Here is a 21,450-nt window from a genome sequence, read left to right on the forward strand (position 1 = left end):
TGGGTAGCTCAGTGGTAAAATACGCTGGCTACCACCCCTGGAATTCGCTAGTTCGCTAGTTCGAATCCCAGGGCGTGCTGAGTGACACCAGCCAGGTCTCCTAAGCAACCAAATTGGCCCAGTTGCTAGGGTGGGTAGAGTCACGTGGGGTAACCTCCTCGTGGTCGCTATAATGTGGTTTGTTCTCGGTGGGGCGCATGGTGAATTGAGCGTGGTTGCCGCGGTGGATGGCGTGAAGCCTCCACACGTGCTATGTCTCCGTGGCAACGCGCTCAACAAGCCACATGATAAGATGCGCAGGTTGACTGTCTTAGACACAGAGGCAACTGGGATTCGTCCTCCACCACCTGGACTGAGGCGAATCACTACGCCACCACGAGGACTTAGAGCGCATTGGGAATTGGGCATTCCAAATTGGGAGAAAAAGGGGAAAAATCCCAAAAATAAATAAATAAATAAATGCAATGTCAAGTGTACTGAGTCATAAGGTAACTTTATTTTCTGCACAGAGTCACTGCTGTTTCTCTCAGTGTATATTGGTTATGGCCCTGGTGTCCACTTCCAAGTCCATATCTCAGCACATGCTCTGGTCTCCTGTTCCCCTTTGTACATGTCTAGACATGTTGGGACATGTCTCACTATCTCTGAAAAGTTTGAGGAAAGTTCTGCAGGGTGGTCAGTGTGCAGAGTGAACAGGTGTTATGTACTTTATATAGCATACACAAAAACTAATTATGGAATTGCGCAACATTACTTTTCTCCAGTGGTTTGGAAATGTGATTGGGAGACTGTGAGATGAAAACAGACCTGATGGAAGATGATTGTGAGTACTTTTCTGTCATACATGGATCATTATCGCAGAGAGTAATTAGTAGATAAACACTGGTGACTTTAAGATGAATTTGTGAATGTGTGCCTCCTTGTGGGGGACCTAACTGGTTACCAACATTTTCATGATTCATGTTGTGTTTTAGATGCTGGTCCCCAGTTTGAGATGCTGGTGTTCCCACCAGGCTTTTTAACTAGCTTAACCAGCAATACTTCTTTGGTCTGCCAGCTTCACCAGATAGACCATACTAGTCAACAGCTTCATCAGCTTTGGTGTACAGTATGGCTTTGGTGGTCCACCAGCTAGACCAGCACTTAATAGCACAAACCAGCTTGGACCAGCATAGAAATTCATAGTGGTCTATGCTGTTTTTATTATTATTATTATTATTATTATTATTTACAGCAGTTACGTCTAATCTGAGTTTTATGCAGAGATAAACAAGAAGAAGGGTAAAAAACAGAAACAGAAACTAAGACTGGGAGCCAAGACAGAAATCTACATAGCTCTTTTATCTCATCTCCAATGATTGGTAAAGGCAATACCTCGATAAACAGTAACATAGCAACCCTCCCATGAATTTCATGCTATTAAGAGGAATGGAGAATTCAAAGACTGTCCCTCTGCAAGACTTTGTTCAGTTTAGATATTGAGTCATTCAGACTAAAAACAGAACAATACAGGTATTTTCAGACTTTTTAATGTCTCTGACAGCCATTAAAATAACTATCTACATTTTTGCCTTAAAGTTCTTATATATTAATAATACATTTTGGTATATTTATGCTTAAAACTAGAATTTTAAACAAAAACAAAATTTTTTTTTTAAAAGTTTGACTTAAAAAAAGCAAAAAACAATTGAAGTGAATGGGGCCAATCCTTAAATGTTAAAATACTCACTGTTTCAAAAGTATAGCCACAAGACATAACAATATGTGTGTTAACATGATTTTAATTTGATACAATCGCTAACTAACCTTTTCTGTGTAAAGTTAAAGCCAATTTTACAACTTTGTTGCTATGACGAAGTAATGTAATCAAACCCTAAAACGTCTGTAAAAATGACAATTTAAACAACTTTACAGCTTAAATAATACAGGAGTTTTAACAGAAGAATTAATGTAAGTGCTTTTATATAATTATTAGCTTCACATTTCTGCCTTTAAACCCTCCAAAATTTGGCCCCATTCACCTTCATTATAAATGCCTCACTGTAACCTCGATTTTTGCTTTTTTAAAGAAAAGGACGGATGAATCTAAATTCATTTTAGTGGTAATCAACATTATGCCACAAATGCTGTCAATTGAGCTTAACTTGTATTGAACCTGGAATATTCCTTTAAAAATTAAGTCAGTTCCATTTGTGGGTGAATGATATATGCTATGAGAAGTCTGCTTTGGTTAGTGCTGGAGCATTTTGATAGTCTGCTAAATTTTCCTAAAGGGACCAGAGGAGCTCTTTCCTTTCATAGAGTATATGGTAGCTTACTATCTGTCTGTGGCTTGGCAAACACACCCAGTGCAGTGCAGGGATCTGCTCAGAGAGAGCAAACCTGGCCAGGCTTATATTAGAGATTGCATATTGCTGAAGGGCTTTTCATGTTCCCAGCATTTCTCTCCTTTTGTTGACAGCACATGTTTTGAACACAGGGTGTTTTCAGATCTTCTCAAGGTTGTGCACGTAGATAACATTTTTGCATGTGAGTGTGTGCGTGATGGGGAGAGTGACTTGTCTATTTGTAAGTAGTTTGTGAGTTACAAATACTTGGCATTCTAAATCTAGAAGAATGTGGGTATTTGTTTGTGTGTGTTTGTTTTAGATCAAAGAGTTAAATAGAATAGAATATAATTTTTTTGCCATATGGCCCGGTGGAAATTGTTGTAGGCACAGCTATACAACAAACATATGTAAAATGATTCAAAATACAATATACACTATACAATACAGTTCAATATTGCATGTAATACTGATGTTCTTATATAACTAGTAGGGGCTTGTTGTTTTGGTGCAGGGGAGATCATTTCAGGGCAGGCTCGTACAGTCCCATGCAAAGTGTCTACTCTCACATCACATGCAATGGTGGTGAGGCAGACATGGCCAAATTACTTTTTCATTCAAATTAATTAGTCCTCGAAAAAGAGTGAGATGTATAGCAGCTCTGCTCCCTCAAGAGAATTTCATGCTCTGTTGGTGTGTGTTTGTGTTTCTTATGAGTGTGCCGTAGTGTATGTACTGTATTTGAGGTAGTGCTTGTATTGTGGCTACATGTTTCTTCTAGTGTGCTTGGTTCCTTACTCAGAATTTTCCCTCCCTCCCACCCTCCCTCTCTGTGTGTGCGTAGTCTGGGCGCCCTGCCAAGTGGAGTGTGTTTTTTTGAATGAATACCTGATGAAGCTGCTGAGGCTTACTGGGGGAGGAGGAGCCATGTTCTCTAGAGCACTGTGTGTGTGTGTGTGTGTTATTGTGCGTGTGTAAAGAGAGAGAGAGAGAGAGAGAAAGCTGGCAGTCTGTTTGCCTTTCATAACATACGCTGTAGCTCTCACACGTAGGGCTAGTGAAACAGCGCAGACGAGGGGACTTCCTTTACCCTCGGCCCTACGAGCAATTGTTGAAGGAAGTGGAGAAGAGTAAAGGCAGGGGGAACACTGTTCATGGAAGAAAATATAAATCACAGGATTGCGTGTGTGACCCGATAGCAGAGCTAAACCTGGACAAAGGACAGCCTGCCAGTGAGATACTCATAGTGCAGAGAGAGAGAGAGAGAGAGAGAGAGAGAGAGAGAGAGAGAGAGAGAGAGACAGAGAGAGAGTTGTTAAAGGCTCCCCTATAAAGCAAGGTAAGATTCCTCACAAAGATATCCAAGCATTACACCCATAAGAGGAAATGTTTGCTCACATATACATACTGTACTATTCTCATCTAAGGGGTGAATTAAATAATATGTGCATGTATTTCAATAAGTATTCTATTATTGTAGCTATATAGCTAATAACAGTCATTATGCATTGCAGAAATTATGAACATTATGCTTTGCAAATAGTTGCATGCCGTGTGCAATTCTGTGCAGTTCAGTGTCACTCGGTATATTGTGTTTGCTCTTAGGGAGGGAGAGAGAGAGAGAGAGAGAGAGAGAGAGAGAGAGAGCAGGTTTTAGTGGTTGTAAAGGCAGCAACAGCTCTGTTTGGATTAATGTCTAGCTTAGGACACCCTACACTGCCTCTTAAAGGGACAGACACCCACAGAAAAGATTGTTAAGTGCAGAGGGGAGCTGCTTACGGGCACTGTATATACATAAGTAAAAATGAAATTAGCATGTTTTTTTAAGGAAAGAATTTAATATGAGCATTTAATTTCAGAGCGGTTATGTTGGTATCCATATGTAATAATCATCGCTTTCCTCTGGTTCAGTCATCTTTGAGATGACATCATTGAAAAAGGTGTAACAACACCCTGCTAGAATTATGTTCCTGAGTATTTTGCATTGATAAACAGTGCATATAAGTAGCTTTGTGTTGTCAAATTGTTTGTGTGACAGCTGAATTTGCAAAACAGGATTATTTACATTAAGAAGTCTTTGTCTAGCCAGACATCTTACATCAACATTTCTTTTCTTTGTGTATTGGGTTTGTATTTATTGGTATGAATATGTTGCGTATTGATGGCATTTGAACTGCAGTGGGCCTGCCAAGTACAAGGTCTACTGTTAAAAAACTAGAAGGATACTGCATGTTGTTTATCTTTCTGGCCCTTTGGCTAGTGTGTGTGTGTACATGTTTATGCTACATTGTGGGGACCAAATGTCCCCACAAGGATAGTAAAACCTGAGATCACCAACATTGTGGCGCCCAGCCAGCGGTCCCCATGAGGGAAATGGCTTAGTAAACATACTAAACAAAGTTTTTTTTTTTTAAATGTAAAAATGCAAAAAGGTTTCTGTGAGGGTTAGGTTTAGGGGATAGAAATTATCGTTAGATCTGTATAAAATCCATAAAATGCATGGAAGTCTATGGAGAGTCCCCACAATGATATAAGAACAAGTTTGAGTGTGTGTGTGTGTGTGTGTGTGTGTGTGTGTGTGTATGTGTGTGTGTGTGTGTGTGTGTGTGTGTGTGTGGGGGGGGGGGGGGGGGGTTAAGTGGTTTACGAGGACTTTTTTTTAGGTTACAAACTGGTAATTACAAGGTTATTATGCTATAAATGTGGTTTATGAGGACATTTCTAGTGTCCCCATAATTCAAATAGCTTAAATAACATACTAAACGATGTTTTATTGAAAATGTAAAAATGCAGAACGTTTTTTGTGAGGGTTAGGTTTCGGGGAAGGGTTAGGGGATAGAATCTATCGTTCGTACAGTATAAAATTCATTATATCAATGGAGAGTCCTCATAATGATAGCTGCACCAACATGTGTGTTTGTGTGTGTGTGTGTGTGTGTTTAGAGGTGGTGGTGGGGGTGTTCTTACAATAGAAAGTAGTTGACATGGACAATACAACATTATAGCACTAGATAGGCCATTAACAGAAAGAAAACAAAATTGAAGCATTGCTGTTGTATCTGTATTGCCTTGCAGGGTTAGTTCGAGTTAGCTCTTTTGAATTGCTTGTGTATTTCAGTAATGCTCCTGGAAATAGACAGGCAAATACGAAACCCATTAAGAGATGCACATGCACATACACACACAAATCATGGGGACTTTCCATTGGCTACTAGATGTTGACTGATATATCGGGTTTACCGATTAATTGTGCCGATAGTTGCTTTATGGAAATGGAAGCATAAGCGATAGTTCTTTCAGATAGACTCGTAGTAAGCATTGCGTAATTTATCAGATTTATATGGGTAGTCTGTTTGCACTGACACATCGTAAAGCAATGCCACAAATTCACATGGGCAGTCTGTTCACACAGACACATCGCAAAGCAATGCCATCATTTTACATTGGTAGTCTGTTCACACAGACATATTACAAAGCGATGCCATGAATTTACATGGGCAGTCTGTTGGCACAGACACATCACAAAACAATCCATCATTCACATGGAAAGCAATGCTTTCCTTCTCAATGGTAATCTGTTTGCACAGACATATAGTTTACGCTTTCATACATTGCCCTTGTCAAGAATAGTCTGTCCACACAAACACGTAGCTCATACTTTTGCCCCTTTAAGGGCAGTCAGTTTGCACCGTCACATCGCCCATGCATTGCTCCACTTTCGCAGGGGTAGTCAGTGTGCACTGTCATATCATTAGGCATTGCCCCTTTTTTGCAGTTGTCATCAATTGACAGTCTCATTATTCACTTCCTTTTTTAAAGTTATTGTATGTTTTTAGCTAATAATTTTCCAGGAATCATAATCATGGGGAATTTTACAAAAGATAGTCTACCCTTCTACAAGGCATGGCACAATTACATGCACATTTTTCAAGGGTATCATGTATGCTTACATTGTATGCATTTGTCAGATGCTTTTTTCTAAAGCGACTTACAGTGCATTCAAGGTATACACTGTATCAGTTTGTGTGTTCTCTGGGAATTGAACCTATGATCTTGGCATTGCTAGCCCCATGCTCTACTAATTGGGCTACAGGAACTCAAGTCAAAGCTCTGCTAAAATTTTTTACTTTGCCTTCTGAAGACCGTTGTTTGTTGTTCTGAGTTGAGTTCATTGGTTTTACTCTTCTTTTGGGGGCATACATTTTATAAAAGTTTCTAATTTCATTTTGGGGTAAGCTCCTCTCCCCTGCCATTATGGTCCTCCGGCATTAATTCTTATATTCTCAGAGTCTTTCTGGTAGAAATGTTAGGTTAAGCAACCCAATTCATTCAATATATATGCTACAAAAAGCTTAATTTGGTGAATATTTACATATAAACTAGAGCATTGTAACAGAGCCAAGACTCTGTCACCATCACTGTTTAAGGACTAATTTGCGATTATTAATGCAAAATGTTGTAAAAAGAACACATATGACAATTGACATGCAATCACTGATGATATACTATTGATGAATGATGATCTACTGTTGATTAATTACTGCTAGTACAATATTTATTAGCCCAAATGACAATGTTTACTTTGTAGTGATTCTATTGTAATTCAATGTAGTTGATTGTAAGAGTGGATGTTTTGTTTCCCTTGTGTGCTTGTGTGAGCTGGAGGCACAGACATTTCAAAATAAGAGTCCCTGGCGGATTGCGGGCTTGTTTATAATTAAAAGTCCTGTGTTATGCACTAGGCTAAATCTTTATTTTTTTTTCTGGTTATTATTATGATTTTGGTTGCACAACAAACACGCATCTGGGATTTTCTCATTTTTTACTCTTTCTGCCCCTATGTCTGTGCCTGTCACAGTAAGGAAAGACTAACTCTATGTGTCATCAGGCATGGACGAAATCCGCTCAAAGCTGCTCACAGCGCTAGAGAGCTACCAATTTGCAGTGTGTTTGTAAAGCAAGTGTGTATTTTTAGGGGTTCAATCCCGAAGAACTGAAACCCTATTGTATTTGTCAGGATTTTTATTATTAGGGGCCAAGCACTGAAGGTATGTAGGCACCTATTGTTTCTGTTAGTGTTCTTTTTAGGGGTCAAGCCCTGAAAGGGCGAAGACCCCTGTTGTGTTTGTTAGTGTTATTATTATTATTATTATTCTGCCATGGAAATCTATGGCAGCCCATAGAACCGTTCATGGGAAAGATATTACATTTTGCACACAGATAGAGGACAGTCTAATTTGGAGTGTCTAGCTCAAACCCTCTAGCGCCACCAACAGTTCAAAGTTTCACTCATGTTTATGCTAATAACTTTTGAACCGTAAGTCTTAGAGACAAAACTCTTTTTTCCTCTGATTCCTGTGCTCATGCCGAATCGAAAGCATACCTCACATGATTTCAGTTTCTGCCCGAATAGATTTTCATTTTGAATTTTCAGAAAAACCTACTTTTTCGAACTTGTCCTAGGCCATATGTCCGATTTGCACGAAAATTGGCATGCATCATCTGGAGACACTCAGATCAAATGTTATTAAAATAATTTTTAAAGACCAAACTGTTTTTAAGTGGCACTTCAACAAATTCAACGAAGAACACGCCAAATTCAATTTGAGGCTGTATCTCCACAACACTTTGACAGATTGTGACGAAACTTGGTATGTGTCATAGCCATCATGCCCTAAGGTGACCTGCAGCATTTCAGCGTAGTGCCCCTACGGGTCAGAAGATATAAAAAACTGCTAATTTTTGCTTATAACTTCTGAACGGTTTGTCCTAAAATCACAAAACTGGACTCTTTAGATTCTGTGGGGCATACTGTGTCGAATGATACCAATTTTGCCTATATCGGCCATTTTGAATTTTGATGTAAAATGCTGTATTTTACGAATGTATTGGCATATTGTTTCGAAACTTGGTATGTGTCATCAACACAATGCCCTGATGGTGCTCAACAAGTTCAGGACAATGCCGCCTTGTGGTCAAAAAAATATAACGAAATATATAAAAATGCTAATAACATTTGATCATTTTAGCCTATAGCTATGACACTGGTCTTGATAGATTCCTTGGGCCAGCCGAGTTCAACGATACCACATTTGTCATGGTCGGCCAAACTTCCTGTCGGCCATTATTCATTTAATTGAAAGCCTACTTTTTCTATCTCTTCGACAGTGATAATCAAATTTTCACCAAATTTTGCTCAGATCATCTTCAGACCATGCTAATCAAAAGTTTTTGTGAGATTACAGTCTAAACTGAATGTAACAACACCAAAAAACATGTACCACCAAATAATACCAAAAAACACTTCTTTCTTGTTGTCATTTTCACTCATTCCACTAAATTTACTCAAATTCAAAAAATTACTCTATAGCATCACCAATTCACTCTTACTCACAAACTTGCTTGTTGATTCCATCTGATAAATCGTTCAACTGAATGAATGGAATCACTCAGGGCTGTTTTAAAGAGCACCTATTATGGTTTTTAAACGTGCCTAATTTTGTTTTAAAGGTCTCATACAAAAGATTTACATGCATCCAAGGTCAAAAAACACTTTAATTTGTTCATAATTTAAATTGCAGCATTACCTTTTTTTCCAAGTGTCAACAACGACTCGTGTAATGATCCGTTCTAAAGGATTCATTCTAAACTCCTCCTTTCAGAGAGCCTACTCTGCTCTGATTGGTCAGATGTCCCAGTCTGTTGTGATTGGTCTACTGCTTAGTGTAGTGTTTGAGGGCAGGTCAAAGCTGTTCGCGAGCAGCCAATGAAGACCAGAGGCAGGTTTTTTGTTACCAAATTACGTAGGTTAGTACAGGAAGTAAGTCTGGAATTACTAACGACTCGTTTCAGGTGTTCAGAATCGGTTCTTTCTTTTGGGAGTCAAAATGGGGTATTTGTCATGCACTTTGATTTTTGAAACTTGCAGACTTTTTTACATTCACAAACAGCTATATAACACACTACATGAAAGGTAATATTTGAAAAACCATAATAGGTGCTCTTTAACCAAAAGCATTGTTAGCCCAGGTTGCTCGTAAAGACCATTGGTGCCTATGGAACCTATGATCAACTTTCACTAACGATGCTTTTGGGAAACACAGCCCAGAACAGTTAATCAACATCTCTCAGTCATCTCTGATTTCAAAATAACAAATGTATAACAAATTTAAAAGTTTTAATAAAAAGTATTTTAAGCTTTACTTTTTTGATGTACATTGTTTGTTGTTGGTAGATTTTCACTTTATGGAAAATATAAAAACTTTACATTTTCCACATTTTCTCTCAGGGGGGTACCCCTGAACCCACATAATGTATCTTTCTTTAGTCACAAGGCCTGCTATTCCCCTTAGGTATCTAAAAATACCTTCAAAACAAGCTTCAAAACAAGCAGTTGATTTTATCTTTTAATATTCATATCAAAGTGCACTCAGTTGGTGAACTTAATGAAATATTGTAATCTTTTGGTAGAATATTCCCCAAACCCCACTACTTTGGCTTTGTCTCTGGGGCCCCAATGTCATAATCCTTGCCTAATTGTGAAGAGACTGTTTTGACTTATGATTTTTTTTCTTTTACAAAGTACTATTGCTGCCAACTTGTACATTTATAATAACTATTTCATAAAATTGATTAAGCATTCCTTATGTCATTTCATAGCTACAGTCAGGGTTGAGGAGTAACGGAATACATGTAACGGGATTACGTATTTAAAATACAAAATATAAGTAACTGTATTCCACTACAGTTACAATTTAAATCATTGGTAATTAGAATACAGTTACATTCAAAACGTATTTTGGTTACTGAAGAGATTACTTTGCATTATATTGTCATTTGTTTCATTTAATATTTAGTCCTTTCAGATGGAAAACATTTATACATATAAATGATGCGATCCAAAGTGCATTCGAACAGCGGTGAAACACTTTCTTATGATGTGTTACATTCATACGAGCAGACAGAGAAGTAAGTTTGAAGTAAGTTTGGAGCAGAAGAAATAGAAATAAACCTTGTGTAAATTGTCAGCTTTACGCTAAGCTAAAATGCTATTTCTAGCCAATTTACATGCACATATTCCCAGGCACGATCATATTTTTTTCAAGAAAATTCACGTTGGATCATAATTTCTTTTTTTGTAGTAAGACCTTTCATATTAGGGCAAAAATCATATTCTTGATAATAATTTTTGTATTGTTTTCCTGTAAAAATATCTAAAAATCATTAAAACAAGATCAATTTGATTTATCTTGTTTTAGAAACAACACAGCATAAGATATTTAGGTTTATCAGAGAATGTATTTTTAACATGTGTTTTGTCTTACTGTACTGGCAGAGTTTTTATAGTCAAAACAAGTGAAAAAAATCTACCAGTGCAGACGAAGTAATCCAAAGTATTTAGAATACGTTACTGACTTTGAGTAATCTAACGGAATATGTTACAAATTGCATTTTACAGCATGTATTCTGTAATCTGTAGTGGAATACATTTCAAAAGTAACCCTCCCAACCCTGGCTACAGTATACTGACTACTGACACCATGTAAGATATTGTCCAGACCTTTGCTGGGAAGGAAATGTAGAGACCGGACCTCTTGGAACTTTAATTGAATACCCCTGGTTTATATCAATTAAAGTTAATATTTATTGCACCAATAGATTAAATATCGTGTGCATGCTAAAAGATCCATGTTTAAATAGAGCAGGGTCATAGAATAACAAACAATATTTTAGTAGTGTGTATAGGCAGTTATGTACATGGGCTGTAGTATTCGGAGGCACCTCTGCTGGTAATGCACATTCACGAGAACTATTTTGCACATTGCATTTTCATGCAGGACTCTTTGCGGAACACACTGCAAGAGTACATTTTTTTTTATTTTTTCGGGTTTGTCATTGGCTAAATGCTGTTCATGGTTGAATTGTTTTATGGAGAAATAATGGGTGTACAAAAGCAACATTACACACTCAACGGATTTCCCATTTATCATCAAAGGTGTTTCTTGTCTTCTCAAGTTTATTATTTGTTTTAGATCTGCATACGAAAAGGTTCATTAGTGTTTGACAAAGAAGCACTTGGTGCAGATGTAACCTGACACCAGTACTCGCTCGTAATGCAAAGCTTAATAAACAGACCCTATCTGATCATATCCAATTTTTTTGTCGCACCTGTTTTCACTTAAGACATATTTGACTGTGTTTACAGACTTTTAACAAAGTGTGTGTTCTCGCGCTGGTAAAAACAAAAGCAGAGATTTTTTATCTACTTATTATAAACCTCCCTGTAATAATTAACTTTAATTTATTGCTGCTTGTTATTTTTATTCATGCAGACCAATCTATCATAAATATCATATTAAAATAAATTAAAAATAAACAAATAATTCCACCTCCTACTAGGAAAAGTGCAATGGCACACCACATGGTGTTAGACTTCCAACTTGGAAATTCCTACAAATTATTGCACTCCACTTTTGCCTAGATGCAGAGGTCTGTCGTCACACAAACATTCTAAAACCAGAAAGATGCACAAACTTGGTACTACACCTTGACTTTTGTTAAAAATATCACTCTGTGAAGCCAAGGTTCTGCATTACATGATGATAACACTTGTTTAACAAACATTTGCAAAGACACGTGTTCTAATCATGCTACATTATGCTCTTTCTATAAGTACCTGTAACGCAAATGCGAGCATTGCAGCATCATTTATAATATGGTTGCTCTGACATATCTCTAATAACAGTCTAACACCTGCTAGGCTAACAGGTTTGTTCCAATTTTGTTTTCTTATAATGTTATGACCATCATGCAATGAAATGCCATTATGATCAAACATCAAATATATCAAGTAGAAATATCCCACATCCAAGTTTCATGTAACACAACATAATGACTAGACTTTCATTCTGATAATAGTAACATCATGGCAACCAAAAAAATACAAGTCCTGCATTCATCTCCAAAACATCACATTCTGTGACAATACCAATCTGTTATCATAACATACAGGGAACTTTGTACAACAGAACTCGTCTATTGTTAACCAGTTGTAAATTTTTGCCTTTCATGATTATTCGTATGCATTTTTAGGCCCTTAGCAGCTTGAACCCCGATAGTTGCTGCTAGCAGCTATATTTTATTATTGCTTTCAGTACACAAGCAATAATCTCATCTAATAAATGCGCAATTACAGTTGGAAAGATGCCAGCTTCGTTACTCCACACTGCTGTCAATCCCACAATCCCCCTGGCGAGCTTGACCCTCGACTCCCATAGGAATGAATTGAAAATACCCGCTCATCTCCGCTCCCCACACGCCAGTGGACACGTATGGTAAGAAAATGTTTGAACATTCAATAAATCGATTTTAAAAACTATCAGCCGATTAAATGGTTTTTGGCCTTTCCACCACCTTAGTTATCGGTATCTGCAAAATCCACTATCGGTCAACCTCTTATGACGACTACTGTTTTTATGACTGAGCTAATGATAATTTTATCCCCTACTCTAAACTTAGTCCTCACAGAAACCTTTTTGCATTTTCTAAATGCAAAATTCTGCTCATACTTATAGACATTTTCCTTCTTTACCAGCAAATACTCAGAACCAGCAAGCTTATGTATTTTTTCCAAACAATATTGCCCATCTACTGTACATTGTCAGTGCTTTCTATTTAGTTTTAGGACATAATATTGTTTCACACTATTATAAACACATTTTTGTCATGGATCCCTCTGAGAGCATAAAATGATACAGGTGAATGCAGTATTGTGTATATGTACAAACATACAGTAATGGTGCTTCTGTTATGATGTATGCATTAAACACTGTGTAACACTGTGATCTATGCACTATAATTCTATTGTTCTTCGATACGTGAGCACTCTGCACCAAATCACATGTATATACATGGTTATCAGTCCAAGGGATATGCTAATGGTGTACGTATGTGTATTGTGCTCTGTGTACAATAGACTGAAGCCTTTAATGGCTGTGTGTGGTGTAAGCTGTAACAGAAGAAAGTAGGACAGTGATTGGTGCAGATCTACTGTGGTGAAGGGATTTCTCCCTCTCTTTCTTACTCCCTCCCTCCCTTGCTCTCTCTTGCTCTCTCTCTCTTTCTTCTCCAGTGTAACACTCTAACTCAATAACCATGCTCGCTGCAGGCAGAGCTCAATTGTGGGTCAGGAGAGCCAGTGTTCTCTCTCTCTCTCTCTCTCTCTCTCTCTCTCTCTCTCTCTCACTCCTTTGTCTTTTTCCTTTCTCACTCCATGTATTCAAACACACATATCACCATTATGCATGGTTTTTTGTTGCATGATCATATTGATGCAGTTTTAGATTTTTTTTGCTCTCTTAACTGATAATTAGTGGTTTACACTGCATATACATAAAAGATATAAAGGAGGTCTTAGTGTTCAGAGACATTACCATATGTAGTAAAAAGTTCCCTCCATTTTGTCTGCTACACAAACCACATTTAGTATGCCACAAAATATGCTACTTCTAGGCACACATTATGGCTAGAGCATAGATAGAGAGTTAAAAGGCAAAAGTCAGTGCATAAAAAGGCTTTGGTCTTTAAGAGAGGAATATAATATGTGCTTTCAAATGTTAATTTTGTGTTTTTTATTTGTCTGATGAAGGTAAGCACCAATAACAGTCAGTGAGATGATTCCACATGAAGCTCATGGATCCATTGATGACAACAGGCCTGACAATGGACGAGACTAAGTTAAAAAAAGGTAGCAAAGTTGTAGGACAATAAATATATTAAGAACGGAATTCCACTTTGCACTTTGAAACATACTGATCAAGCTTTGCGGGTAAAATACGGGAAAAGCTCCAAGACCATGAAGTCTAACCAGGAGCGCAGTAATGAGTGCCTTCCGCCCAAGAAGCGGGAGATCTTAGCCCTGGAAGAGAAGCAGGTGCTCGTGTCAGCTGCTGCCAGTGAGAGCCAGAGTGGAAAGAATTTGGCTTGGTTAGCCAGCGTTGCTACCATGGCTAGCATGGCCCATATCCCCAACAATGCAGGTCTATCACAGAGTAACAGCACCGAGCCTGACAGCCCCCCACAATCAAATAAGGCTCTTACTGTGGTGACGGAATATCCTCCAGCGACAACATCTGGTGGCTTTTCATTCTCTTCCAATAGCTCAACATACAGAGGAGTCTTCTCTGGGCCTACCGTGCTAACAGCAAATTCTACTGTTCTCTCCACAAGCCTTCCTCAAACCATAGGCTCTGTCCAGTATACACAACTTCCTCCCAATCTCCAGCTCATAGGCCCCTATACAAGTTATATCTCTTCTCAGATCGTGCCATCCACAAACAGTCCAACACAGCCAAGGAAGACAGCACAAGAGGTCTTGGCCACCTATGCTGGCATCTCCCAAGCTTCCAGCATTGATTCACAGAATCAGCATGTGATTTCTTCTGTACCAAATGTATCCCACAGTCAATGCATCCAGGTAGAGAGGGCTCCTCTGGGTTTGACAGTTTGCTCAGCTACTGCTGCTCAGTTGCCCCTTCAAATCCATCCACACTCAGCTGTCCTTGCTCCTCATGGCCTGGCTCTGACCCCCTCACCAATGGTGCTACATTACACTGATGGCTTCATTGCAAGACAGCTGGACTCCCATACCAGAGAGTTGCAGAATGGTGCATTAGGAGAGGTTACAGTGGCCAAACACAGTACTACTATGGCGAAAGGTGTCTCCAGCCAAACAGAGGGTGACCAGAACCACAAGCCAATTCAGAGCCTTAGTCTCCAGACCCAAGCTCAGGTTCTGTTCCCTGCCGACTATGCCACTCATGACAGAGCAGGGTTGCAGACATCACTGATGTTGGTTTCCAGTAGCCACCTTGCAGCAAACAGTAACCCAGAGCTCCAAAACATCTTGGGTAAGGACCACTCATCTTTGAACCTTGCTGAGAGAGGAGGGATCTGCCTAGGAAAGCCAATGTCCAGAGTTTCCGCACGTACTTCCTCAGACAGCCAAGTGTCTCCAGCCTCCACACTTTCCCACACACTCCTGCAGGCTCCTCACAACACTCCCCAACAGGAGCTCTCCACCAGCCTTTACTCTGCCACACAGCTCCCAATTATTGGCTACATCACCAGTGCCCCTAGTGGGCCCCAGCAAGCAATGGCTGGTTACCAGAGCAACCTGCCACAGCACCTGGTGATTTCAGGCAGCCCCTCGCTGCTCATTCCAGTGAGTGCAACTAACATCAATCCATCTACTGCTGAGCCAGAGGCCACCTGCTGTTCTGTCATACCCAGTGCAGCCAATCCATCAGCAGCTCTGCCTCAAACCTTCATCAATACAATCCCACTTGCAGCTACAGCTTCAGTGTTACAGAATGGCAAAGAAATAACAGGATCTGATGGAGTTCATGCCCCCTGTGCCATGCAAAGTCCATCCCAAGTACAGCTGCCTGTTCTGTCAGCCAGTGTAGTGGGATCTCCTGTCCCTCTAACTCCTCCAAAATCCACAAGCCCTCACAGCTCACCATCATCACCATCAGCAAGCCTACCACCGTTCTTCATGAAGGGCTCCATTATCCAATTGGCAGATGGCGAGCTGAAGCGTGTGGAAGATCTGCGGACAGAGGACTTTGTGCAGAGTGCAGAGGTGAGCGGAGAGCTGAAGCTTGACTCCAGCACTGTAGAGCGCATAGAGTGCAGCCACTCACCCAATGCTGTCATTATTCAGTTCTCAGTCGGAGAGAACAAAGCACAGGTGAGACAGTTTCTTTTGAATTAAGCTTTTATAGTTACCTTGGCTGTGTCCAAAAGCTGAAAAATGCTGCCTTGGGAGGCTGTATTCAGAGAAAGGAAGGCATCAAAGCACATCAAAATAAAATACTTAAATATTCTTGCAATATCCTGTCTACTGAGGTGCCTTCACCTGGTCTGTTTTTGAAGGCAGAATAAATGTGTCCTTCACTGCCTATGATATTGCACAATCTTGTGTGTGTAGATCGGCAGTTGGTTGAAAAAACAAAAATGCCATCTGAAGGAGTGGTTGAAAGAAGTGAATTTGTATATAAATGTCCAATTTTACCACTTTTCTTTCAACTTATGATTTCTACAGAGCACTAAACATTATAGTTGCAAAATTTTTGTTTGGTTATCTCTAAAGCTCACTCAAATTTGTTTTATATCAGACATGACATTAAGGTGCCTTTGCTGCCTTTAAAGTCATTCACTGACTGGGTAGTGAGGCAGCAACACCGCTGCCTCAGCTTTTGGACGCAGCCTATGTTTCATTTTTTCAAACTCAACCCAAGCAGTAACCTTTAGTACCATTGAATTAATCTTTGAAACTGAAATATTATTCATGTTTTTTATTTTATTTTTATTTATTTTTATTTTAGGTATGTGTAGAGGTACTGGTGGAATACCCTTTCTTCGTGTTTGGTCAAGGTTGGTCATCTTGCTGTCCTGACCGCACCACCCAGTTGCTAGCGCTCTCCTGTGCCAAGCTCTCTGTGGGTGATGTTTGTATCTCTCTCACACTTAAAAGCCTGAAAAATAGCACTCAAAAGAAAGATTACTTTTCAGACTCTGTTTTGAAACACAACAACCCTCATTTGAAAGGAGTCAAAAGAAATGGGCCTACTGAGGAAAGACCAGCCCAAATGGAGGATTTCAAAAGGGGGCGTAAAATTACTACTGGAGAGGAGAACAGTGTTGCAGGAACACTGGTTGAGACTCTCAACCCTGGAAACATTTTGATCCTATCGGAGAATGGGAGCGTAAACCCTCAAAAAACATACATTTCTGGTGCTGAGAGAGCTGTTAGCCGCAAGAGAAGATGGTCTGCTCCAGAGAGAGGGGAAACGGGGAGGTCACAGGAGGACCCTCAGATTTTACCCAAATTTTCCTTCCTCCCATATCAGCTGAAGGTCAGCATTGAGGGCCACTCCAGTACAGGTTGCTGAGGGCCATTTGAACTCCATAGAGCAGTGATGGGGGAGTGCTCTTGCAAAAGTATACATGTCTAACCAAGAAATACATTAATTAGCCTTACTCAATTTATCCAGACTTTGAAAGATTAAATAAACTTGTGTTTTTTTGGTGTCCAAGAAAATGCTTTTGCTTTTATCACAGAGACTCTAAACAAAACATTCCCCATCACTGCCATGGACCCAGTCTCAAAGATGGAGAAGGAAGACGTTATTTACTCTTTGAGGCTTTGTTGCTTTCCTTTGACATTAATATCCAGGTTACTGTAATGTTGGATAATTTTACACAAGAATGTGTGTGATCATTTGAGTTGTTGTATCATATGTAATTAATGTTTAACTAACTTTCTTTTTTTAATCAGCTGGACATGACAATATATATTTGTATATAGTTTTGCAAGTATTTTCAGTTCAGTTTTTTTTTCTCAGCCTGTTATGCATTAAGTGTCTAATTTAGTCTCCTGTTATGCACTGAATTCATTCATAATCAGGGCCTTGATTAGGGCTTTTACAAGGATTGATGGAAAAAGGTTAACAATGAGATATGCATCAGTATGAGTGTGTGGTTGCACGATTATCATGACAGAATCCTCCTTCCACTTGTTACTGCCCCAGTAAGCCCTTTTTTATTCAATGTTGTCTGAGAGTGACAGGCTTTGAGTGACTTCTTTGAATCAGATCTAGGTCAAGTATTGCATCAAGATACAACATTGAATGTTGAATGATTTATCTTTATGTTTTAATTCAGTTGCCGATAGTCTTCTATATATGCAATACTGAGCTTTCACATACCTCATATGTGCATTTAACAAATATCCCAATCAAATGGCCTGATCGGATCTATGATATTAGCTTTGAGTGAGAAAGCATTAGAGAAATCTTATGGTCAAAACTGTCTATGTGTTGACAAGTCTCCATTCAAGTCTAAATAAAAATATAAGCACTTTAAAGAAAGGTTAAGGGAAGTCGAATGAATGGATGGAAACATTCCCACCTTTGTTTTGTTACCACAGCAGCAGACAGTGCTGTTAGTCATTTTGTGCATTACTAACCATTTTAGGTATAAGGCACTTTTCATTTTCTATTTTTCAATAATGATGTCTTCTTTAAACCATTTTAAGTATTTTGGGCCTGCCTTAGTCCAGCTGCAATAATTAACTCTCTCTAAAAGACACAATAATCAACGTACATCAGCAACTAAATATTGGTAGCATCCCTGATTCTTTTTAAAACAAGCCACCCTTCACTGGTTTGTCCTATTCAGATGTTTGTAGAATTTTATTTACAGATAATGAAGTTCATATAAAACTTCCCCACATATCAGAATTTAATTAGGTCTAGCTAAAATCAGTGGGTCAAAGGAGGATACTGGGCCAGTTGCTGGAGAGATATGGAAATAGAGACCTGTTGTGCCTCTGATGTGTCCTGAAACATGGAGTGTAACCCAAGTTTGCTCAAGTCTTTTTCTGCAATAGACCATTGTCAGAGTAGGCCATATTAAACTGACACAAATGAAAAATAGGCTATGAAGGATGTTGTTGATTTTTCTGCTATTGAAAATAATTTGATTAATATATCTTTCAAATAAATAAATAAACAAATAAACAAATAAATCCCTTTTGGCAAAAAGCTGGAAAAACTCCATTGTGAAAATTAAACGTTACTGTACTGTACCCTCAATCCCTTACAGCCTTATTTTCACTTGTATCAAATGAAATATGGCATCTATCTTCCCTGACTAATGTCTATCAGCTCACTGTGGGTCACTTTAAAAAAAAATAAAAAATATACAGGTGCATCTCAATAAATTAGAATGTCGTGGAAAAGTTAATTTATTTCAGTAATTCAACTCAAATTGTGAAACTCGTGTATTAAATATATTCAGTGCACACAGACTGACGTAGTTTAAGTCTTTGGTTCTTTTAATTGTGATGATTTTGGCTCACATTTAACAAAAACCCACCAATTCACTATCTCAAAAAATTAGAATACATCATAAAACCAATAAAAAAACATTTTTAGTGAATTGTTGGCCTTCTGGAAAGTATGTTCATTTACTGTATATGTACTCAATACTTGGTAGGGGCTCCTTTTGCTTTAATTACTGCCTCAATTCGGTGTGGCATGGAGGTGATCAGTTTGTGGCACTGCTGAGGTGGTATGGAAGCCCAGGTTTCTTTGACAGTGGCCTTCAGCTCATCTGCATTTTTTGGTCTCTTGTTTCTCATTTTCCTCTTGACAATACCCCATAGATTCTCTATGGGGTTCAGGTCTGGTGAGTTTGCTGGCCAGTCAAGCACACCAACACCATGGTCATTTAACCAACTTTTGGTGCTTTTGGCAGTGTGGGCAGGTGCCAAATCCTGCTGGAAAATGAAATCAGCATCTTTAAAAAGCTGGTCAGCAGAAGGAAGCATGAAGTGCTCCAAAATTTCTTGGTAAACGGGTGCAGTGACTTTGCTTTTCAAAAAACACAATGGACCAACACCAGCAGATGACATTGCACCCCAAATCATCACAGACTGTGGAAACTTAACACTGGACTTCAAGCAACTTGGGCTATGAGCTTCTCCACCCTTCCTCCAGACTCTAGGACCTTGGTTTCCAAATGAAATACAAAACTTGCTCTCATCTGAAAAGAGGACTTTGGACCACTGGGCAACAGTCCAGTTCTTCTTCTCCTTAGCCCAGGTAAGACGCCTCTGACGTTGTCTGTGGTTCAGGAGTGGCTTAACAAGAGGAATACGACAACTGTAGCCAAATTCCTTGACACGTCTGTGTGTGGTGGCTCTTGATGCCTTGACCCCAGCCTCAGTCCATTCCTTGTGAAGTTCACCCAAATTCTTGAATCGATTTTGCTTGACAATCATAAGGCTGCGGTTCTCTTGGTTGGTTGTGCATCTTTTTCTTCCACACTTTTTCCTTCCACTCAACTTTCTGTTAACATGCTTGGATACAGCACTCTGTGAACAGCCAGCTTCTTTGGCAATGAATGTTTGTGGCTTACCCTCCTTGTGAAGGGTGTCAATGATTGTCTTCTGGACAACTGTCAGATCAGCAGTCTTCCCCATGATTGTGTAGCCTAGTGAACCAAACTGAGAGACCATTTTGAAGGCTCAGGAAACCTTTGCAGGTGTTTTGAGTTGATTAGCTCATTGGCATGTCACCATATTCTAATTTTTTGAGATAGTGAATTGGTGGGTTTTTGTTCAATGTGAGCCAAAATCATCACAATTAAAAGAACCAAAGACTTAAACTACTTCAGTCTGTGTGCATTGAATTTATTTAATACACGAGTTTCACAATTTGAGTTGAATTACTGAAATAAATGAACTTTTCCACGACATTCTAATTTATTGAGATGCACCTGTATATATATATATATATATATATATATATATATATATATATATATATATTTACTTTTTCAATATTAAGCAGTATGCTGCTCATAGCCTGAAAATGGACTCTTCTACAAAGGCATTGTACTGAACTGCACAGTTAAGATTCTGTGAATAAAAAGAAGAACAAAAACAAATCTGAAAACTCAAAATGCTGAATGTTGAATAACTATCCTAAGATTTTAGTATTACTTTATCTCTTTTGTGTTCCTTTATTTTACCTGTGCTGGTCATCTTAAACAAATTCAAAGGAATGAATTTACTACATTGCTATTATAGATAAGGTAATATGACATACTTATTTTAAATCATGAATATTTATGTTCCATAAATAAAAGCCCTATGGGATTGTCTTCAGATATTTTTTGTGGGGAAAGTGTTACAAAATATCTTATAAACAACTTCACTGACTGTTTGCTTGTATGAAATATTCTTTGAATATAAGATTTTTGCTATTTGCACAAGTAGAAATATTAAAGTAGTTTAAATCCGAGTGTATGTATGGAGTCTTGTAGTAAACACTTCATATCGCCAGCTCTGTGGTTCACCTAAGCTTTATAGTACATTTTGATAGGTGTGGTCATGAGTTTGAATTTTCAGTTTGTTGACTTCAGAAAGGCATTGTTGTGTGTCTAGGGTTATATTCAGATGGAATCACAATAGACCTCATATTGTAGAATTAATGCTTGATTGCACATTCAGTCCTATTTGGACTGATTTATGCACTTTCTAAGAGTGGACAAT

The 21,450-nt window shown here is 38.7% G+C and overlaps 1 protein-coding gene across 2 annotated transcripts; it reads left to right on the top strand.

The window, feature by feature from the left end:
• The first annotated feature begins 699 nt into the window (after positions 1-699).
• Positions 700-19,135, top strand: atxn1b (ataxin 1b). Of its 2 annotated transcripts, none has more exons than XM_051721376.1 (3): positions 700-823; positions 13,975-16,077; positions 16,715-19,135. In XM_051721376.1, exons 2-3 carry the CDS (start codon positions 14,182-14,184, stop codon positions 17,279-17,281), a joined length of 2,463 nt encoding a protein of 820 aa, XP_051577336.1. In that variant the 5' UTR covers positions 700-823; positions 13,975-14,181; the 3' UTR covers positions 17,282-19,135. The 2 variants fall into 2 exon arrangements, with proteins under 2 accessions (XP_051577336.1, XP_051577335.1); XM_051721375.1 differs by lacking the exon at positions 700-823 and adding an exon at positions 3,308-3,666.
• The last annotated feature ends 2,315 nt before the right edge of the window (positions 19,136-21,450 follow it).

The sequence above is a fragment of the Myxocyprinus asiaticus genome, chromosome 16 (genome assembly GCF_019703515.2).
Source record: "Myxocyprinus asiaticus isolate MX2 ecotype Aquarium Trade chromosome 16, UBuf_Myxa_2, whole genome shotgun sequence".
Lineage (NCBI taxonomy): Eukaryota > Metazoa > Chordata > Actinopteri > Cypriniformes > Catostomidae > Myxocyprinus > Myxocyprinus asiaticus.

Bases quoted from the DNA above. Each gene is read 5' to 3' on its own strand.
- atxn1b (XM_051721376.1), top strand. From the start codon at position 14,182: ATGAAGTCTAACCAGGAGCGCAGTAATGAGTGCCTTCCGCCCAAGAAG. The intron at 16,078-16,714 runs GTGAGACAGTTT...TTTTTATTTTAG, and splicing joins TCGGAGAGAACAAAGCACAG to GTATGTGTAGAGGTACTGGT.